We start from the raw sequence: 18,155 nt of genomic DNA on the forward strand, positions 1-18,155 counted from the left end.
TACCGAGAAGTGTTTCAATCACGATTTAAAGCATCTAAATCACCCGATGCTGAAAAACACACCTCTGAACCCAAACAATAGAGTGTCTCCCAAGGTGACCTGTTGGTGGTGCTTTGGACCTTGCCCTCTCCTCACCTTAAATCCCGGTGAAGATCACATAGCTCGTTGTAAAGTGACCGTATGCAGCATATGTTTTCCTCCTACGTTAACATTGCTGCAAAGTGCTTCAATAACAATTTAAAGTATCAAAAACCTGTTTTCTATAAACCGGTTATTTTAAAAAGTACTTACCTGATTTTCATGATCTTGGTGCCTGGTTAAATAAAGAGAAGTGTTATTTTTATAAATCGGTGTGATCTCCTTATTGAGTTGTATGTATCATTTATTGGCTGTGTGTGGGCAGCAGATGTCGAACACTCCTCTCTGATAAGCCTAAGGCTGCTTGACCACACTACCCTCTAGAAGAGCACCTTGGGATTGCTAGAGCAAGCCCCTGTCCACTCATAAGGGAACCCCTGGACTCTTTATATGGTATACCAAAAGGAGGTAGCCTGTGCAAATAGCCAGCTTCCTACACCATTGCATGGTCTTCAGTTTTCTCCTTTTTAGGCCTGATTTTAACGAGAGACTTTCGATTTTACTAAAATTATATGTAAAATATACTTACCTATAGGACTTTCAGACAGTTCTCTTCTTCCATTGGTCTGTTATAGTATCCTTCATATTATTTTCAGCCCACTACAGCATACAGCAAGTGGGGCAGCCCATGTCATTTGTTGACTAACTTCTTTGTGAGTGACAGCATTCCGCTCTTTCACAGAGAACATCTTCACACAACTTCGGTGCTGGGAACTACTCTAGCAATGTGTGCTTTTGAGACCAAACCAATATTTTTGTTTATAGACACTTATTTTTGTTATATTCACGAGGGCACAGCAGTTTCCCCAACAAATAAAGTTTTACAATAAAAAAAATGACAAAGCGAGTATTTTCAAAACCAGAGATAAAGTCTGCAGTCGGCTGTCAGACAAAGATGGGCTTTTTGGCTTTGCCAATGCTGGTTTCCCTTTTGCAGGTGTAGGACAGCATTAGCAAATACAACATATCGGGTGGCGACACTGAAAGGCGAGACCTAATGGGTTTGCCAATACAGGTTCTGAATAATCCCAACTTTGAATAAACCAGCTTTTATATGTATTTACAACACTATTGGGCAGTCCTTTTTAGTCTTTTGAGTCTTTTTGCAGCCACTTATAGCATAAAGGGTGCCCAGCCACCATCAACCATATAGACGCTAACAGTGCAATGATTAATTTAGTTTGACCAACGTGGCAAGAACGGTATACCAACGCCGGAAAAACACACGAGCAGTTATCATGCATTTCTTGCCATCATGGGATCTCTCCATAGACTTGTAACCTTTCACTACAGATTACCAAACCGTGTTCAGCATGGGAAGCTGAAATGACATTTTCTGAGCTGCATCTTACTCGGAGTAAGAGACATTTGTGTGTGTTATATGTCACAAGATGAGATTCAATGTATCTAGTTTTAAGACTTGATGAACACCGAATGAAGGCTACTTATCTGCCAGCTGCTCCGTATGGGGCAAGCAAATCTATTCTTGTGCAGGTGCCATGAGGTGGAGAGTAAAAGCAGGATCACCTTGCTTCACGTGTTAATTTCTCTATAAATCTGTTAAATTCAAATTATTCACAATAGTCTGCAGAGCAGTCAATGAGCGGCCTAGCGGCCTATTAGTTTAGCTTGAACTATCCAGGCATCTGTTTAGTATATACCTGGCCCCCTTCCACAGCATCATATAATGTACGAATTACACCAGCAGACTGAAGATTACCTTGAAACAATTTGGGATGTACCAGCTTGTCCTAAATACCTACTTGCCTCTTGGCTCTCTGAATATTATATCTGCCTTAAAAGAAACTACAGGGACTATCTATGTTGCTCCTCTCTGGATGATGAGCAGGGCCGGACTGGGAACCATAACCGTCCCTGGCAAAGTGCTCGGCCGGCCCCCCCTTCCCCACTCGGGGGTGTTGGAGGTACCGCCGAGCTCTTTGTCGGGGCCGGTTTTCGGCCGATTTTGGCTGCAAAATCGGCTTGTAACAAAAACGGACCCCGGGGGCCCAAAACCGGGCCCCAATCGTGCGGCGCACCGGGGGATTGCCTGATGCACGCTATGGCCAGTCCGGCCCTGATGATGAGGTAAACTCTTGTGCCAAAACTTTCCCCATTTTTACTGGCTCCTTTTAAGCTCTGTTGCGGTTAGATGGGCTTCCTGTAGCATTGCTATTTAGGCACCTTTCCTATCTAAATAAGTCCTTTAATTACTCCATTTAGAAACTTAAAGTTCCATGATATGATTACAGCCATCATCAATAATGTGCTGTGATTTTCTTTTTTTTTTAATTTTCTGTTTAAACATATTGTATCAACAACATCATTACAAATAATCATTGGCACATAGTGGTCGCATTTACACTCATGTTCCGTCTAAGCATATCAGTTTTATATACATTATATCAGAGCATATCAGTTGTTCCTTCAGCATTTCGGAGGTAGAATAACATCTCTCATTACAAGTAGCGGGTACCCCGTTCCAATGCACATATATAGCTCATCAATACCAAGGCTCCCCTTACAGTGCCATATGCATATCTTCTATGAACAATTACTACACACATTCTTTATTTGTTGTCTCTCCCCTTCTCAGTTACAGTTACTCTACTTATGCCTTCACCCTATTAGCGCAGGGGGGTGGCCATGCTTGCCTGCTCTGGGTCTTGTGGGTGTGCCATTAAGTAGCACGTCAAGGGGGCCCAGATGTCCCTGGGTCGAGAGGCACATGCAGGAGTTCAGCATATGCAGCGAGGCGTTCCTGGCAAGTCACCAAATCTGATATCCAATACTTAAATTTGGGTGCCCGTCCTCTCCCCCAGCGGCAGGCCACTCGTCTCTTTGCCATTAGCAGTGCAAGGGCAACATATTTGCGGTGCACCGCCTGCAGTGGTTTAACATAGCCCAGCAGAGCCATCAATGGGGTGGGCGCTATTTGTTCATTAATCATTAATGTCAAAGCACCAAACACTTGCGTCCAAAATATATTCACTCCTGGGCATTCACACGCTACATGCAAAAACCCTGCCCCAGGGGCATGACATCTACTATCACACCTGTCTGAGTCCCTTAGTCAGTACCTGAATAGCCTAGCTGGGGTGTAGTATACTCTATTCAGGAATGTATAGTGTAGAATGTGGAACCTGCTGCTGGCCGACACCCTTTCAGTCTGTAAACAGCAAAATTCCCAGTGGTCATCCGTCACCTCAATCCCCAGTTCCTCACTCCATCGAGCACGGGAAGCTGTGGCCGGCAGATCTCTCTGTGTGTGAACTACTCTATAATGCAGCGAGACAAGGTGCTTGGCCGTCACATTCTGCAGCATCACTTGCAGCAGCGCCAAAGTCTGCGGTCTGCGGTTCAGCTGGGAAGTCTGGGGTGAGAGATCGTATCCCCTGCCTCAAACGAGTATAAAGAAACAAGTCAAGTGGGGTGTGCTGTATTCCCTGCAATACTTGCTCCGCCGTGCAAAAACGCCCGTCCTAATACAGATCCCCCCAAGTGCGAATGTTAGTGTGCTCTCTAAATTTATGAAATATTGTTTCTTGAAGAAGAGGCATGTTTGGGTGATAGGTAAGTGGCAATAATGGAGAGTATAGCAAGGTGGCGTTCAGCATGCGTCCGATCCGTTGCCATGTTGTAATCGTGCATGTGACAGTGTTAGCCATACTCTCTCTGGGGCTAGTCACTTCGTACAGCGCACCATCAATTGGAACGGGTGCGCCAGCCAGTGCTCAGCCGCAACCTGTGGCATGTACCGTGGCTGCGCCATCCAGAACCATGCATAGTGAGCCTGCGCACAAATATAATAAAGTTCCAAGTTTGGGATCCCAAACCCCCCCCCTTGTGAATCCGGTCTTATAAGGACTTTCCACTGCAGTCTCGGCTATTTACCGCCCCACACTAGGCGCGTCATCTCCGACCTTAGTGTCTTAAAGAAGAAAGCTTCCGGGAAATATGGGATATTTTAAAAAGGTAGAGCAGCCGGGGGAGCACCACCATTTTAATTAATGATGCTCTTCCCGCCATTGAGAGGGGTAATGCAATCCAGCTAGTCACACTTTCCGTTATGTGGGTTATAGCAGTGCCTCATAAGTTCCTCTCTGTCCCTGGTCATTCGGATCCCCAAATAACGCAGTTCATCAGCGCACCATTCCAACGGATAATCAAGCGAGAAATGAGTTGTAGCAGCCGTCAGTGGGAATATACTCGATTTTCACTGGTTGATCTGGATCCCCGATAACTTCCCAAACACTATGAACTCTCTAAGGATTGGATTCAAATTCTGCTGTGGATCACGTATGTACAGGGTGATATCATCGGCATATAATGATATAAGTATTTGTCGCATATTACAATGTAGTGCCTTGTCCTTGTGATGTTGTTTCAGTTTTGCCGACAATGGCTCTACCTCTATGGCGAACAGCAGGGTAGATACGGCACCCCTGCCTGGTAGCCCTGGTAATTTGAAACGTGAGACGTGAGCCCATTTATATGCACCCTGGCGACCAGTGCCTGATACAGTAGCCTAATCCACGATAGAAAGAGGGGCGGGAACCCCATACGCGACATCACCCCAAGGATGTAGTCCCATTCGATTGAATCAAAAGTCTTAGTGGCATCTAAAAACACTGCGGCTAGGGGTAGGTCAGGCGAGACATTGTTTAGTATGGCAAAGAGCGTTCTCAAATTGTGGGATGTGGCCCTCCCAGGGACAAAACTTGATTGGTCTGGCAGGATCAAATTTTCCATCAGGAGGCTTAATCGGTTTGCAATTACTTTAGCTAAAATCTTGGCATCACAATTGAGGAGAGACAATGGTCTATATGAGTCACAGTGCTGGAACGTCTTTCATGGCTTGAGTAATGAAATTATGAGCGCCTCCCGCATGGATGCCGGAAGAACTCCCACCTCGGGTGATTCTTCACACACCTCTCGCAGGATGGGAGCCATCAGATCTATGTACGTTTTGTAGAATTCCACCGGAATTCCGTCCGTCCCTGTGGCCTTCCCTGACTGCATCCCCATGATGGCTTCGCGGATTTCATCTAACTCGAACGGTGCATACAGAAAGGTACTTTGCACGTCGCTCAGCCACCCCAGTGAAACATCCCCCAGGTAGCTGTCTAAGTCCAAGACATCTTTGCGTTGTGAGGAGTTAAGTCGTGAGTAATGTTGCGTAAAAGCACTTAAAATGTTAGCCGTGTCGCGACACACTATCCCACCTAGGTCTTCAAGTTCTATGACATAGCCCGAGTAGCGAGGCTGTAGGACTATCTGTGCCAAGGCCCTTCCCGGCCTCTCCCCCTCTCCGTAACATCTGGCCGTCCAGTATGTTCCTCTAAATCGAGTTTCCCTCTGTGCTGGGTCTATATATTCTGTGAGTGTTTCCCGAAATTGGGCCTGAACAGAGTTATTCGGGCCCGCAGACATCTCCGTTTCCAATGCGTTAAGCCTGGCCTCTAGTCTGCGTAGCGCGTTGATGATATCCTTGAGCACTCCTGCCCCCTTTGATATACAAAAAACGCATATTGTGACCTTGAATGCTTCCCATATGGTTTTTACCGTGTCCACCGTTCCCTTGTTGCGTACAAAAAAATCTTGGACCTCCTCCCTTAATTCTTCCTGAAAGACCGTATCTAATAAGCTAGGGGCATACATTCGCCAGACCCTACGTGGCGCCTCAAATTCAGCACAAGAAAGAGCAAGCGCTACCGGGGCGTGATCCGAAGACGTCCTGGCTAAGTACTGCACGCGGGTTACTGCAGGGCCCAGTCCCCTGGACAGGAGCCAATAGTCTAATCTTGCCCACGATGCTGCTTGCGCCGTGTAGTGTGTTCCCTCCCGTGCCTGCGGGTGCATATGTCGCCACGCATCTATCAGCTGATATGTGGTTATAGTGTCCTGTAGTACTTTGCGCGCTCTAGTGTAATGCTACGGGCCGGGTGCGACCTGTCCAAGCTTGGATTGTACATTACATTAAAATCGCCCCCCCATATGATGTGACTGGACCCCACTTCAAATATTTTGGCCCACAGCGAGGTGTAGAAATCTGGAGCATCGACATTCGGCCCATAACAGCAGGCTAAGGTTATGGAAACAGTCCCCAGTCTCCACCATGCCAAACAATAGCGACCGTGTGGGTCCCAAGCTTCACCCGCAAGGTGGAATCGTACTCGTTTTTTTAGGCGTATCGCTGTTCTCCTTGCATAGGAGGAGTATGAGGAGAAGAATCTATGCTCTGCCCATTTACCAGCAAAGTTGTGTGACGTCTGGGGAGGGAAATGAGTCTCCTGTAGCATTGCTATGTGTGCCCTATGCATTCCAAGTTATAACATTCAGTGCTTCTACCTCTGCCTCAGCCATTTTGTCCACTGTCTGACATCCGTTCACATGCGACCCATTGGGTGCTGCACCTCCCATCCACCTTATCACATAGTGAATTATGAATTTGCTCCTGATGCACTAATATAACCATAATAGTCAGCCCAGCATTTACATTAATCGCACAATCCTGATGCATAAACTGTATGCAATGTATCAAACATGACTCTCCCTCTCCACCCCCCTCCCACTGAAGCAGCCCCAACTTGCCAGTAATAGACTCCCACCCTTGCCAGCACCCCAAACGAAAAAAAACACAAAAACCAATGCAACACTACATGTCCTGCCAACCTCATGCAGTGTACAGTCCCGGGGGAATACCCATTGGGGGTCATTTCTAGGTGGCATCACAGAAACCCCTCTCCCATTGAGCCTTTCGGAGATGGAACCACCGTGCTCTAAGGGGAGGGGTGCCCGGTTAATGATAGGTATAGCTCCCCCGTATAATACCAGTTATTACTCTAGTACTGACGATGAGGGTATGTTTCACTTGGCGGCGGCTCCGTCTATGCAGACTGTTGCGAAGCCGCCATGGCGTCGTCAGGTTGACGTGTGCGCGTCACATGTTTGAGGAACTCCTTCACTTGTTGCGGTTTGGTAAAGAATCGTTGTTTGCCCTGATGCGTAATCCGGAGCTGCGCCGGGTATAGTAATGCATGATCGATTTGCGCTTTCCTCAATTTATTTTTAAAGTCTAGAAACTTGCGCCTCTCCTCCTGTACAATGGGCGTAAAGTCCGGGTAGATGGAGAATGTGTTCCCATCATATGACAGGGTCTGCTTGTTTCTTGCTGTGCGTAAGGCCACATCCCGGTCCCTATAATTCAAAAGTCTTGCTATGATGGGCCTTGGGTTGGTACCTGGGGGCGGTCGCGGCCCAAGAGATCTGTGGGCCCATTCCACAACGAACTGGTTCGAGAAGAATTCAGCCACTATTGCGGTCAGCAGCATTTTCCCTACATACTCTTCCATTTTTCCTGTGTTTGTGGATTCCGGGATTCCGATTACGCGTATATTATTGCGCCTACTGCGCGCTTCCAAATCCTCTTTCTTGGAGGCTATGACTTTGAGTAGTTAGTCCATGTGGGCAATTTGCATGGTGTGCCTAGAAGTTGTGTCTTCCAAATCACAAATGCGCCTTTCCGTTTCCTTAATTCTATCTTTGTGACCCTCCAGTTTGTGCGCAATTGCGTCCATACGTGATGACATACGATCAAATGTATCCACTATGGTAGCGAAGGCCTGCCGTACTTCTTGAAGTATGCTCTGTACGTCGTTAGCTTGTGCTGTAGTCTCCCTCTGAGCCTCTCCCCCCTCCTTCCAGGTCGCGATCTTCTTGCACGCCACGTGCACTACGTTTCACTTCGAAATTACATTTCGGCTGCCTTGTGTCCGGCTTCCCCATGTTGACACACTGGCAGGGAAGGTCCCCAAGCAGAGTCCTGCACACCCACACCACAGCTCTTCGTGGTCTTGGTCAGTTTATCTCGCCCCAATCGCCTAACCCTTTCAGTGGCTTTGTAAGGGCCCTCAGTCATATAGGGCGTGGCACTCCCAAGTCAGGTGTGTATCTGGCTCTCCAGCCTCCGTGCGTCCCCCTCAGTCGTCTCACACACACACACAGCAGTTCCAAGGTGAGGCAGCACAGCAATGATGTGGTCTGCTTATAACACTCCTGTCGCCTGGTCGCTGACTTGTGCCTTATACATTAATTAGGGGAGGTTACAGCTTTGGGGTGCCTTTACACGGTGTAATGCCATGCATTCATGAGGAGACGATCTGGTGATCCCTCCAGCGGCGTGCGCCTTCAGGGCTGCCAGTTGCACTGTCCGGCTTGCCTCTGCTTATAATGGTGGTCGCGCCACCTCCATTTAGAAATGGCGCCAAAGGGTTGTGTACAGGGCGGTCTCAGGCGATCAGTGCGAGGGGGGGGGGGGGGGACAGCGCCCAGCCCCCGCACCCCATCCACACTGCAATCGTGTTTTCAGGCGATGGCTGTTCTTCCCAGTGGCACTAACAGCACATTAACAGGCGGCTCCGGGAGGGGTCTCCACAGTGGGCGCAATCCCGCAGATCCCCGAAGCCGCCTCACATCCAAGCGCGCCACAGAGCCCCCACTCCCCTGTCGATGTGCCCTCAGCGCAGGTCTCTTCTCGCACCTCTCAGCGCCAGCTTCTCTCACCTTCAGCAGCACGGCCCGGTCACTCTTGCCGCCGCTGCTCGTTGGCACCGCCGCAGCTCGCACATCTCCGCCACTTGCCCCCGCCTGCCTGCAATATCAACAGCCGCCTCCTGCTGGTGTGTCCTGAGGGCTGTCTCCGCCGAGCCCCGACCAGTCACAGACAGCACGAAGTGATCATGGCCGCTACTCCTGCCCGCACCGTCTCTTCGGGCCTAGACGGTCGCAGTGCTGCCTCCGTCTCTGGTAGTACCCAGGCTCCCAGCAGCGCCGCACTCAAGGCACCTCGGGCAGATCTTCTGCTCGTCAGAACAAGGGCAGGGTAAGACCCAACCCCTCCAAATTTTCAGCGAGTCTATCGGGGGTGTTTCTCCATCAGATAGTCAATTTCTGGACGTCAGATGGGATTTGAAGCAGGATAAATGATAGGATAAACGCTGCGGGCTGGAGGAGCCTCATGCTAGTGCGGCCATCTTGCTAGTGCGGCCATCTTGCTAGTGCGCCACCTAGCACCCCCATGTGCTGTGATTTTCCTCTACCTATCAAATGTGTTGTTAGTTTTCTAGATGTTTGCCGTATCTGGGTCCCCATTGTTCATTCACCCACTTCCCTCCAGTGGGGCAGGCTCCAACTTGCCCTCACAGTGGGTACAGTTAGTACCACTCGCCCCTCTCTAATTTCACAAGTAAGTTACCCTATTTGCACAGGTGGTTGGTTTGCATCTGTTCACCCTTAAAAAGAGGATGCCAATGTCAGTCAAAGCAACTAAACTCTTTCTACTACTCTGATATATGTATGATTTAACCAGGATTCTGTAGACCGTCCTCTAAGGTCTGACCTCTCACCTAGGGCCAGATGTAGGAAGGCAAATACCGGTCGGTAACGACCGATTTCGGCCGTTACCGACCGGTATTTGGAGTTTGGGATGTAGGGGCATGTTAAAATACAGATTCGGTAATTTTACTGAATCTGTATTTTGACATGTAGGTAGCACTGTAATCAGTGCTACAGGGGTTTAAGAATTCGTTATTTACCACCAACTAGAAGTTGGTGGTAAATAATGAAAACCCTTTAAAAAGCATTTTTTTTGCTTTTAAAACAGTGCCATGTTGCAGACATACATGCCCTAAGGGCATGTATGTCTGCAACATGTGCACCCATGCATTGAGGGGTGCAACAGGGTGTCAAAGTGACACCCTGCCACCCTTCTATGTTTCTCCCAATTACTGAATCGGTATTTACCGAATCGGTAAATACCAATTCGGTAATTACCGAATCATACCGATTCGGTAATTAAAATCGGTAAAATTACCTACATCCCGATTGCCAGTTTCTTCCTTGCTTCTCGCATGGTTTGATGGAGGAGGTGGACACATTTGTTTAAAGAAGACAGGACTATTCTGGGAGGAGATGAACGGGTCACAGCAAAAGAGGGGCAGGGAATGAAAGGCAAACAGATTTTTTCAAAGAAAGACAAACTGAAGTTAGGTGTAGGAATGTTCTTTAAAGTATCAACCTTCCCTTCTTGCACCCCCAAACACGCCGCTTGCAATCACCACCGCACCACAACTGAACCTATTGTGATTTTTATTCAAGACTAGGCTCACAGTTATGTTCTTGTTCCATGCTCTGTACTTCCAAAGTGCTATAACCAAATGCTACCTCCAGGCTATATTCCACGCACAATACCATAAGCGAGATTTGTTCTTGTGTTAACGCCACTGTAAACGTTACAAAAACCAATAAAGATGGCTGGGAAAAAAAGATCAACCTTCATGTAACATGAATCAAACACACTTATTAGGGTTGGCTATATAACAAATGCAATAATCACATGTGAAATAGAAATTAAAAAACTAGAACCTGTATTGAAAATATACAGACTCAATTACATAGTCACATACCAAGCGGCGCCTTTTTGGTGTCATACTTCATCTCCACAATCCTGTCCTCCATAGCTTGGACGTTACAGATGAGGTTAAGTAAGTCCTGAACACGAGTGTCTAGTTTAGAGGTTGGCTTTGGAACTGAATCGGTTTCAGTTTCTATCTTCGCTTTTTCAACATCCTAAAAAAAACAAAAAAAACACACAACAACATCATTAAGCACTAAACAACTACCAACAAAAGCACAAGTAATCACTACGCTGCATTGTATCCTGCATAGAGAACTGAATTATTCATTAATTTCATACAATTTAGAGAATAATTGTTAAAGACAAGTGTGTGCTAATGAGGAAGAGGTGTTCAGTATTCACTAGATACAATGTTGAGAGGCAAGCTTGAGCAGTGCTCCATCTATGACATATGGAAAGCCGGGAGAGGAAATTGCAGTCTTTCTAAATGTGAAAGAAGCAGTGGCGAGAGACCAAAGAGTGTGCTGGACTGCAATGGATGACTGTAAAAGGAGAGACTACACAAAAGCAGTCTGGACTGAGTGTATATGCTAGATGCATGCAGATATGTACTGGTAAATAGTGCAACACAGGCCTGTTTTTAATAGCATTACCTCAGTGTTCGGCTTATAATCCATTTTTAGTAGGTCATACTTTCCAGGAACCTTTTCAAAGAAATCCCGACCACACCAGTCATTGTCAGTTTTGTCAAGAAACCTGAAATAAATTACAAAAAAAAGTTCAGACAGCTCTTTCTGCACTGCTCACATAACTTACTCAAAGCACGTAACAAGTTACTCCCAATTGCAGAACTAGTAAGTCCTAAACCTGCCATCCTGAAGACAAGTGATATATTTGAACCTATGAAGATTACCCTGAAGAACATTCCTCAAATACAAAACATGAGGCCAAATATATGCTGCCATGCGCTGCAGCTTGCTTGGTATAAGCCCTTTTCTCTCTATGAAATAAACTAATGTTGGGCCGGCCCATCCTGCAATGAGTCCCCAAAACGGCCCAGTAACCCACCCACCACAAATACTGCCATCTATAGATAAGTCCATGTTCTATCAATTTGTATCAACATTTAAAGACTGCAAGCAGGGTCGATGAGCTGTTTTAGCATGTGGGAAGTAGAGCATATAATAATAAGCTGAACAGATAGGCGCTGTATAGATTTCTGTCTGGGATGAGTAGGTGTGCCTTTGATGAATCATGTTTGCTCATTCCACAAGTGACTACCTACTCACTTTTTCTAGAGTCTTTCTTGGTAACTTTGATCAACAGTGAGTCAAGAGAATGTAGTCTATGGCTGAACAATTTAGTAAGAAACTGGGTCCTTCCCATGAAAGAACAGGGGACCAAACAAGTAAATTAAATTCCACTCTCTAAGGGCATGGTAGCCAGCCACAGACGATGCCAGGGAAGAAAAGGAGTATTACAGCAGCTGCTTAATGTTATTGTTGCAGTTTAGCCAATGCATAATTCGATAAGTCAACAAAACGTACATATGCCTACTCTACATGAAACTGAACAGGAGAATTCGTAGCTGTTACTCTTTGAGGATGGGGGCAGATATTTAATAAAAATTCAAGATCTTCAAACGAAGCCCACACACCTCATGGAGAGAACGTAACTGGGGGTATCAGTGGAAGATTTCGGTCTAGAATACCTCCCACATTTCTAACCATAAACATGGGAGTTAGGCAGACAGGCTAGCAACTTTCTGACTAGCTATTATCAAGTCAACGTTTCAATGCTGTTCTTACATGGCAAAGTTTTACGTAGATGTGTGTGTAGGACCGTGAAGGCTCATCATGATTATGGGTGTCAACAGCATAGTTATTAAACCAGAGTCTATAGGAATGAGTTAACTGTAGAAGTCCAATATGGGAATTAAAATGGCGGAATATGTCCTTGTTCAGTGAGAGCACCATATAATAGATCAGAGGTAGATAATTGGGTGGCACCTAGCAAATCAATGGAGCTGTCAGGTCAAAGTTGGAGAATGCTGGCTTAAGTCCATGTCAAGCTGTCTCCAGTAAGTGCTACAACAATGGCTTGTTTGACTACCAGTGTTGGCTGGGCAAATCATGAATAATTACGGCAAAAACCCAGCCGCCATCCAATTCCAACCTGAAGTTGTTGCCTACTTGCAATTAAAAAGATCCTGCAACTCTACCAAACAAAAGCCAGCCAGAACTGACTACAATAAATGATGATACTTAATACAGAACTAAACTTTAAAAGCACCCCATCACAGCAAACACAGAGAATGCTTTCGATGGATGGAAATTATTGTTGGCTTCTCAGGAGCAAGTATAACCATTGCAAGCTTAGACTGTGTGGGTACCACAACAGTAATATGCAGATTCATAAATGCGGGCAGAAATGTGGGTGCTTAACGGAGTACAGTACAAATGAAAATATACTTTGCAGACAAGGATCCAGAAAAAAATCTAGATTATTATGAGATATAAACTACTTGTGTCGTTTAGAAGTTGGCATTGAATATTGACACTGATGTGTCTTTTGCAGCTGGAGTGTCATTTAGCACATTGTCTGAAACTTCTAAAAAAGGTAATCCTGTCTTCAGAGTCCTAGCGAGATATAGATCATGTGCTTAGCAAGTAAATGTTAATTTATGTTTAAACTGCTTTATTGAGCCATTAAACAAATACTATATACAGTTAGCAAACCCCACATCTTTAGGAATAATCTAGCAGCCACTAATATCCACTTTGAAAGCCATTTTGAAATTTGCCATTTAAACTTTACAGAGGACTCAAGCCAGTCCTGATTTGAGATCATCAAAAGAACAGTCCTCGGTAATCTCACCAGCTCTCCACTTGCTTCAAAGAGCATTCCTACTCCGATTTACTGCCACACTCGGAAGAGAGATTAGTTTTAGTGGCCTCTTGATCAGAAAACCAACACCATGCCTTCCTAACAGGCCGTGAACCTCTCAGTGTTAGGTCTTTCTTCTTGGCTGCAGATTTTGTGAGCGGTAACCACAGTCTGCTGTATCCCAGTTTCAGGGGAACTGTTTCTGTATTTCATTGTTTGCTTCAGAGCGCCTAGAGGACAGACCGCTCTTTACAATCAAGTCAATGAAACTTTCAAACATGATTAAAATACAATAATTGTTGGAACACACACATTTTAAAAACCACCATGATACCTATATCAAAACAGATGTGCAAATCTAAGTTTTTTTTTAAGTGACAGCATAATATGGAAACAAAATGAAAACTTGAAGGGATACAAAACGATTTCAGGGATCACTGTTTACTGAGACCCTAAGATATCTCCTGATCCTTAAAGCGAGACCGATAAAGCCAATAATAGCATGGCAAATTGAATCAGAGGTCAAGCATTGTAACAACTTTAGCAGATCTACACTTAATGATCGTAACATTCGGCGTAAGAATTTAACTCTAGGAACTATGAAAAAAAAATACAAAAAAACCTCAAATGCATTGTAGATTGCAGACTGGTACTATCACAGGGGCAGCGGGACAAACATGAGAACTAGCTGCCCTGTAGGGGGAAATCGACTAGAACATGAACAGTACACAGCCTAAGGCGTGTTAAATAAAATCTGTGTTCCTGAATAGGAATCCATACAAGGTAGGATTCGGCCGACTCTGATGCAGTGATCTCAATGTGATAGCATACGGTATCCATAGACAGAGACTTAATATACCTTTCCAGGACACTATGTGACTGAAAAAGGGAACGGATCAGGGACTTTTTATTCCGGTTGATCTCGTTTTGGAGAATGAAAAAGCTGTGGGACTCCCAAATCTGAAAAAGATTCCCTAACAAACATATGCTTGCCAAGCGATATTGTTGCTATGGTCCAAGGTAATGCAGTCTACTAGTACGCGGCGGGAGAAGTTAGTAAATGGGAACTCTGGATTTTGGCCCATAAAATTAGCAGTGCTAATTTGATGATTTCTTCGATGTATATACACGAGAGGCCAACCTCGGTATGGCTAATAATAGAGGCAGTACTATTGGGAACTGCCAACAATCTGGAGAGAAATTTATTTTCAGCTACTTGTAAATGATCACAATTTGCATACCTCCAGACCCCGTCCCATAGGTACCCACTGAAATACATTTTGCTTTGTAAAAGGAGATAAGGTTTTTAACCAGTTTTTGCTCTAGTTTCCAGGCAAAACTAAAAATAGCCTCGGCTAAGCTGTTCATTTTGTGCCCTCTCTGTTCAACGAGTGAAGCTCAATTAAAATTTGCGTCTGGCAGAATTTCTAGCTAAAATTTGACACTTTCATAATGGGCATACAACCCATAGTAAATCTAAGAGAGTGCATGTTTCTAGGGCCAAAAGTCATAATAAATGATTTTTTGTGATTGACCCTTAATTTCAAATCTGCCATAAAATAATTAAATGTGGTGAAGCCAGCTTGCTGTACGTTACAGCAGCAGGGCGTCATCACGGTACATTAATACGAGTACAGTCAGATTCCCTATCCTACGCAAGTCCTTGCCATTAAGCTGTAAAATTGGATCAAGTGAATTAATATAACAAAAGAAAAATAGAGGGTTAAAAAAAAAAAAACACCTGCCCAACTCCTTTATCAACTTTGAAGGTAGGCGTCCACTGCCCATCATGGTCAAAATGTACCTGGGCTATAGTTCCCCAATGTAAACGCATAAGAAGTTCTACCATGATCACATTCACCCTGGTCTTACTCATCAGTTCCCACAACCTGCCCCTGTCCACAAGGTCAAACGAGCTGGACAAGTCCACGAAGGCATGATGTAGTATGCCTTGCTTGGCCTTAGCGCATGTCCCTGTCATCAGGTGCAGGTAGAGGAACTGTTCGACTGTACTCACACCCAGTCGTAAGCCATACTGCACTTCAGAGAGGAAGCCTCTATCTTCCGCCCGTGCCTCCAGTTTCTCAAGAATTACCCTGCCAAATATTTTGACAGACGAGTCCAACAGCAAGATGGGACAGTAACATGATGGATCGCCTCAGTCACCCTTTTTAAAAATGGGCACAATGGTTGATTTCTTCCATGAGCTATGGACTTCATGGAGAAATCGGGCACAGAATAAGTTTGTCAACAGCGGGGCCCAAAAAGGCGTATTATGACAAAAAAAACTCAATTGGAACCCGCATCAGGGCCAGGGGCCTTGCCAGGAGAGCTCTTTAGAATTGTGGATACTATATCACTCACATCTATGGGATACAGAGGTGAGTTGTAAACTGGTACATAGGGGACAAGGAGATTCAAACTGAGAGAAGGTGTAGCAAATGGGCCAGAATCAGATGGTAAAGAATTTGGGCCCTTAAAGATACGGGAAAAATGGGACAGCCAATTCTCGGAAGAGACGTACCAAGTAATTTTAGGGGCATTGTCATCTGTAAAAAAAGATGATTAATCAAGTCCCAAATGACATTTGCGTCCCTAAAAGTTAAAGCTTTAAGAAAATCTTCCCATGTCTTCTCTCCAATTTCTGTCGTTCTATTATCCAATGTCATCTTATAGGCTCTTCTAGCAAGCCTGATTTCCTCAATTCTTCTAGTAGGGGAGCTATTTGTCTTTTTCAGCTTTTTCAAGGCAGCTGTACAGGCAAGATTGAACCACCAGTTTGGGGGGAGGGGGGGTCAATAGCAGCTTTCTTAGTGGTCAACAAACCAGGCATAAGTGAACACAAAGTATTAAAACTGGCTAGTAACACATGGGGCTTCGCTGTCAGAAAGGCAACAAAACACAGTCACGTTTTGTGTTTACTAAATCAACATTAAACTTCTCAGGATTCAAATGTTTTAATTTCAAGTGAATACCCTTATTTTTACAATATTTCAGGTCTATGATGCTCACAGGAGCGGAAAAACAAGTGTATGTCTGGAAAGGAAACACAGATTGAGACAGGATTATGATCACTCAGATTAGAGGACAGAGTTAAATAGTCCAACAACAATGGGGCTCAAAAAGAAGAGAACAAACAAAAATCAATGGCTGAACCACCTCCTCTACCTGTGAAGGTTGGAGGAGGTACTATGCCATACTTAAATTCCATATTAATTAATACATTGTATTTAAGTATAATGTGATTCAGAACTTCCCCATAAGGATTATGACGAAAATGAGATAAATCATCACCCTGCCAGTTTATAAAGCCACATACACCATCCCCTGGTAGGGAGCATCCTGAAATATTAAAGTCTCCTGACCAGATAATGGTTACCCTTCCCAAACGGCCCTCTATAAAGTTTGAGATAAGACTATCCAATTCCCGTAACAATTCCACTGGTTAACATACTAATAAATTAAAATAAAAGAAAATCAAACCAGGATAGAGAAACCAGGAAGGCTCAAAAACAAGATGTGATACCAGGGAGTAGACTTTAAAATAGCTATTTTGTAAATGTTAACTTCAGGGAAATAATCACTTCTAACCCAGCCTTAGGGCAACCTGACATGGCTGGCATGGCAGCGACACAAAAAGACTGGTAACCATTTACATAAAAACTGTTTGAAACCCATGTTTCGTGGCAGCACACCACATCACTTCGAAATGATTAACAATTCCAAACCAGTTCACATTGACCAGTTTTTTGGTTAAGCCCGCACCAGTCCACGATAAGATGCGTAACCCGCCTGCCCTCGTTATCATAGAAGAAGTGGGGTCATTATGTCATGCAGAACAGGCTCAATTGAGAGAACTAGCTTGGAGAAGAAAGTCTATCACTGTCCGAGAGACTGGACAACGGGGAAAGTCAATTTGCATGTGTTAAAGAAGTTATAGCTCAATAGTGATTGCTCTGAATCTTATTGCAAGGACCACCTAGGTAGAAAATGCTGGACCTCTGCTTTCAGATCTCCCCCTCAAGAGATGGGTGGCAATGGCCTAATTTTCCACAAACCCCATCTTGTTTGCAGGGTTAACGATGGTTAACAGAGGTGCTTCTCTGAGGCTTGGGCTCAGGCAATTACTGTCATTCAACAAGTGTGACATCATACATTTAAAGGTGATTCAGGACCGGGAAGCGCAATCACAGAATATAAAAATAGGTCACTATCAAAGCATAGGTCTTGATCCTGCTGCAAGTCACGGGCCCTTTAACAGTCACAAGACCGGCCATGAGAAAAAGTTAGCTTTCGGGGCAAATTCTTTGGGTAAGTCTAAATAGAAATCTAGATATAAGCACATGAAAGTCAAGCAGGACTCAACTCCATGCCGCCAAATGATGTTTAGAGAAAAGGCATAAAAAAACCATCACTCCTCCGCTGTCCCGCAATTGGTCCTCATAAAGTCGGAGCCCCAAGGCCGTTTTTTACCTGCAGCAAATAGTGGCCCTGAAATAAGCCATGCTGGAGAACTTTGGTGTGAATCCTCTTTCCTGCACACCTTCTGGCCTTCTGGAGCACCTGGGTTCTCCAGATGGACTTCCACCTTTGGGCCACCTCCAACACCACCTGCCATCTTGGGATTCACTTTAGGGACCCGGTCAATTCTGGCACGGACTTCCACTCCTTCAGCAAGGTCAATGCTGACGTTTTCCGTACAGCCATCAATACT

At 45.1% G+C, this 18,155-nt stretch overlaps 1 protein-coding gene across 1 annotated transcript in view; it reads right to left on the minus strand.

The window, feature by feature from the left end:
- PARP2 (poly(ADP-ribose) polymerase 2) overlaps positions 1 to 18,155 on the minus strand; it is a 231,218-nt gene that overhangs the window by 73,767 nt on the left and 139,296 nt on the right. Inside the window, exons 10-11 of the mRNA XM_078652645.1 lie at positions 11,209 to 11,311; positions 10,605 to 10,767 (exon numbers count right to left, since the gene is read on the minus strand). Coding sequence (XP_078508771.1) covers positions 10,605 to 10,767; positions 11,209 to 11,311 — 266 coding nt within the window. The remainder of the gene's footprint in view (positions 1 to 10,604; positions 10,768 to 11,208; positions 11,312 to 18,155) is intronic.

The sequence above is a fragment of the Lissotriton helveticus genome, chromosome 7 (genome assembly GCF_964261635.1).
Source record: "Lissotriton helveticus chromosome 7, aLisHel1.1, whole genome shotgun sequence".
NCBI lineage: Eukaryota > Metazoa > Chordata > Amphibia > Caudata > Salamandridae > Lissotriton > Lissotriton helveticus.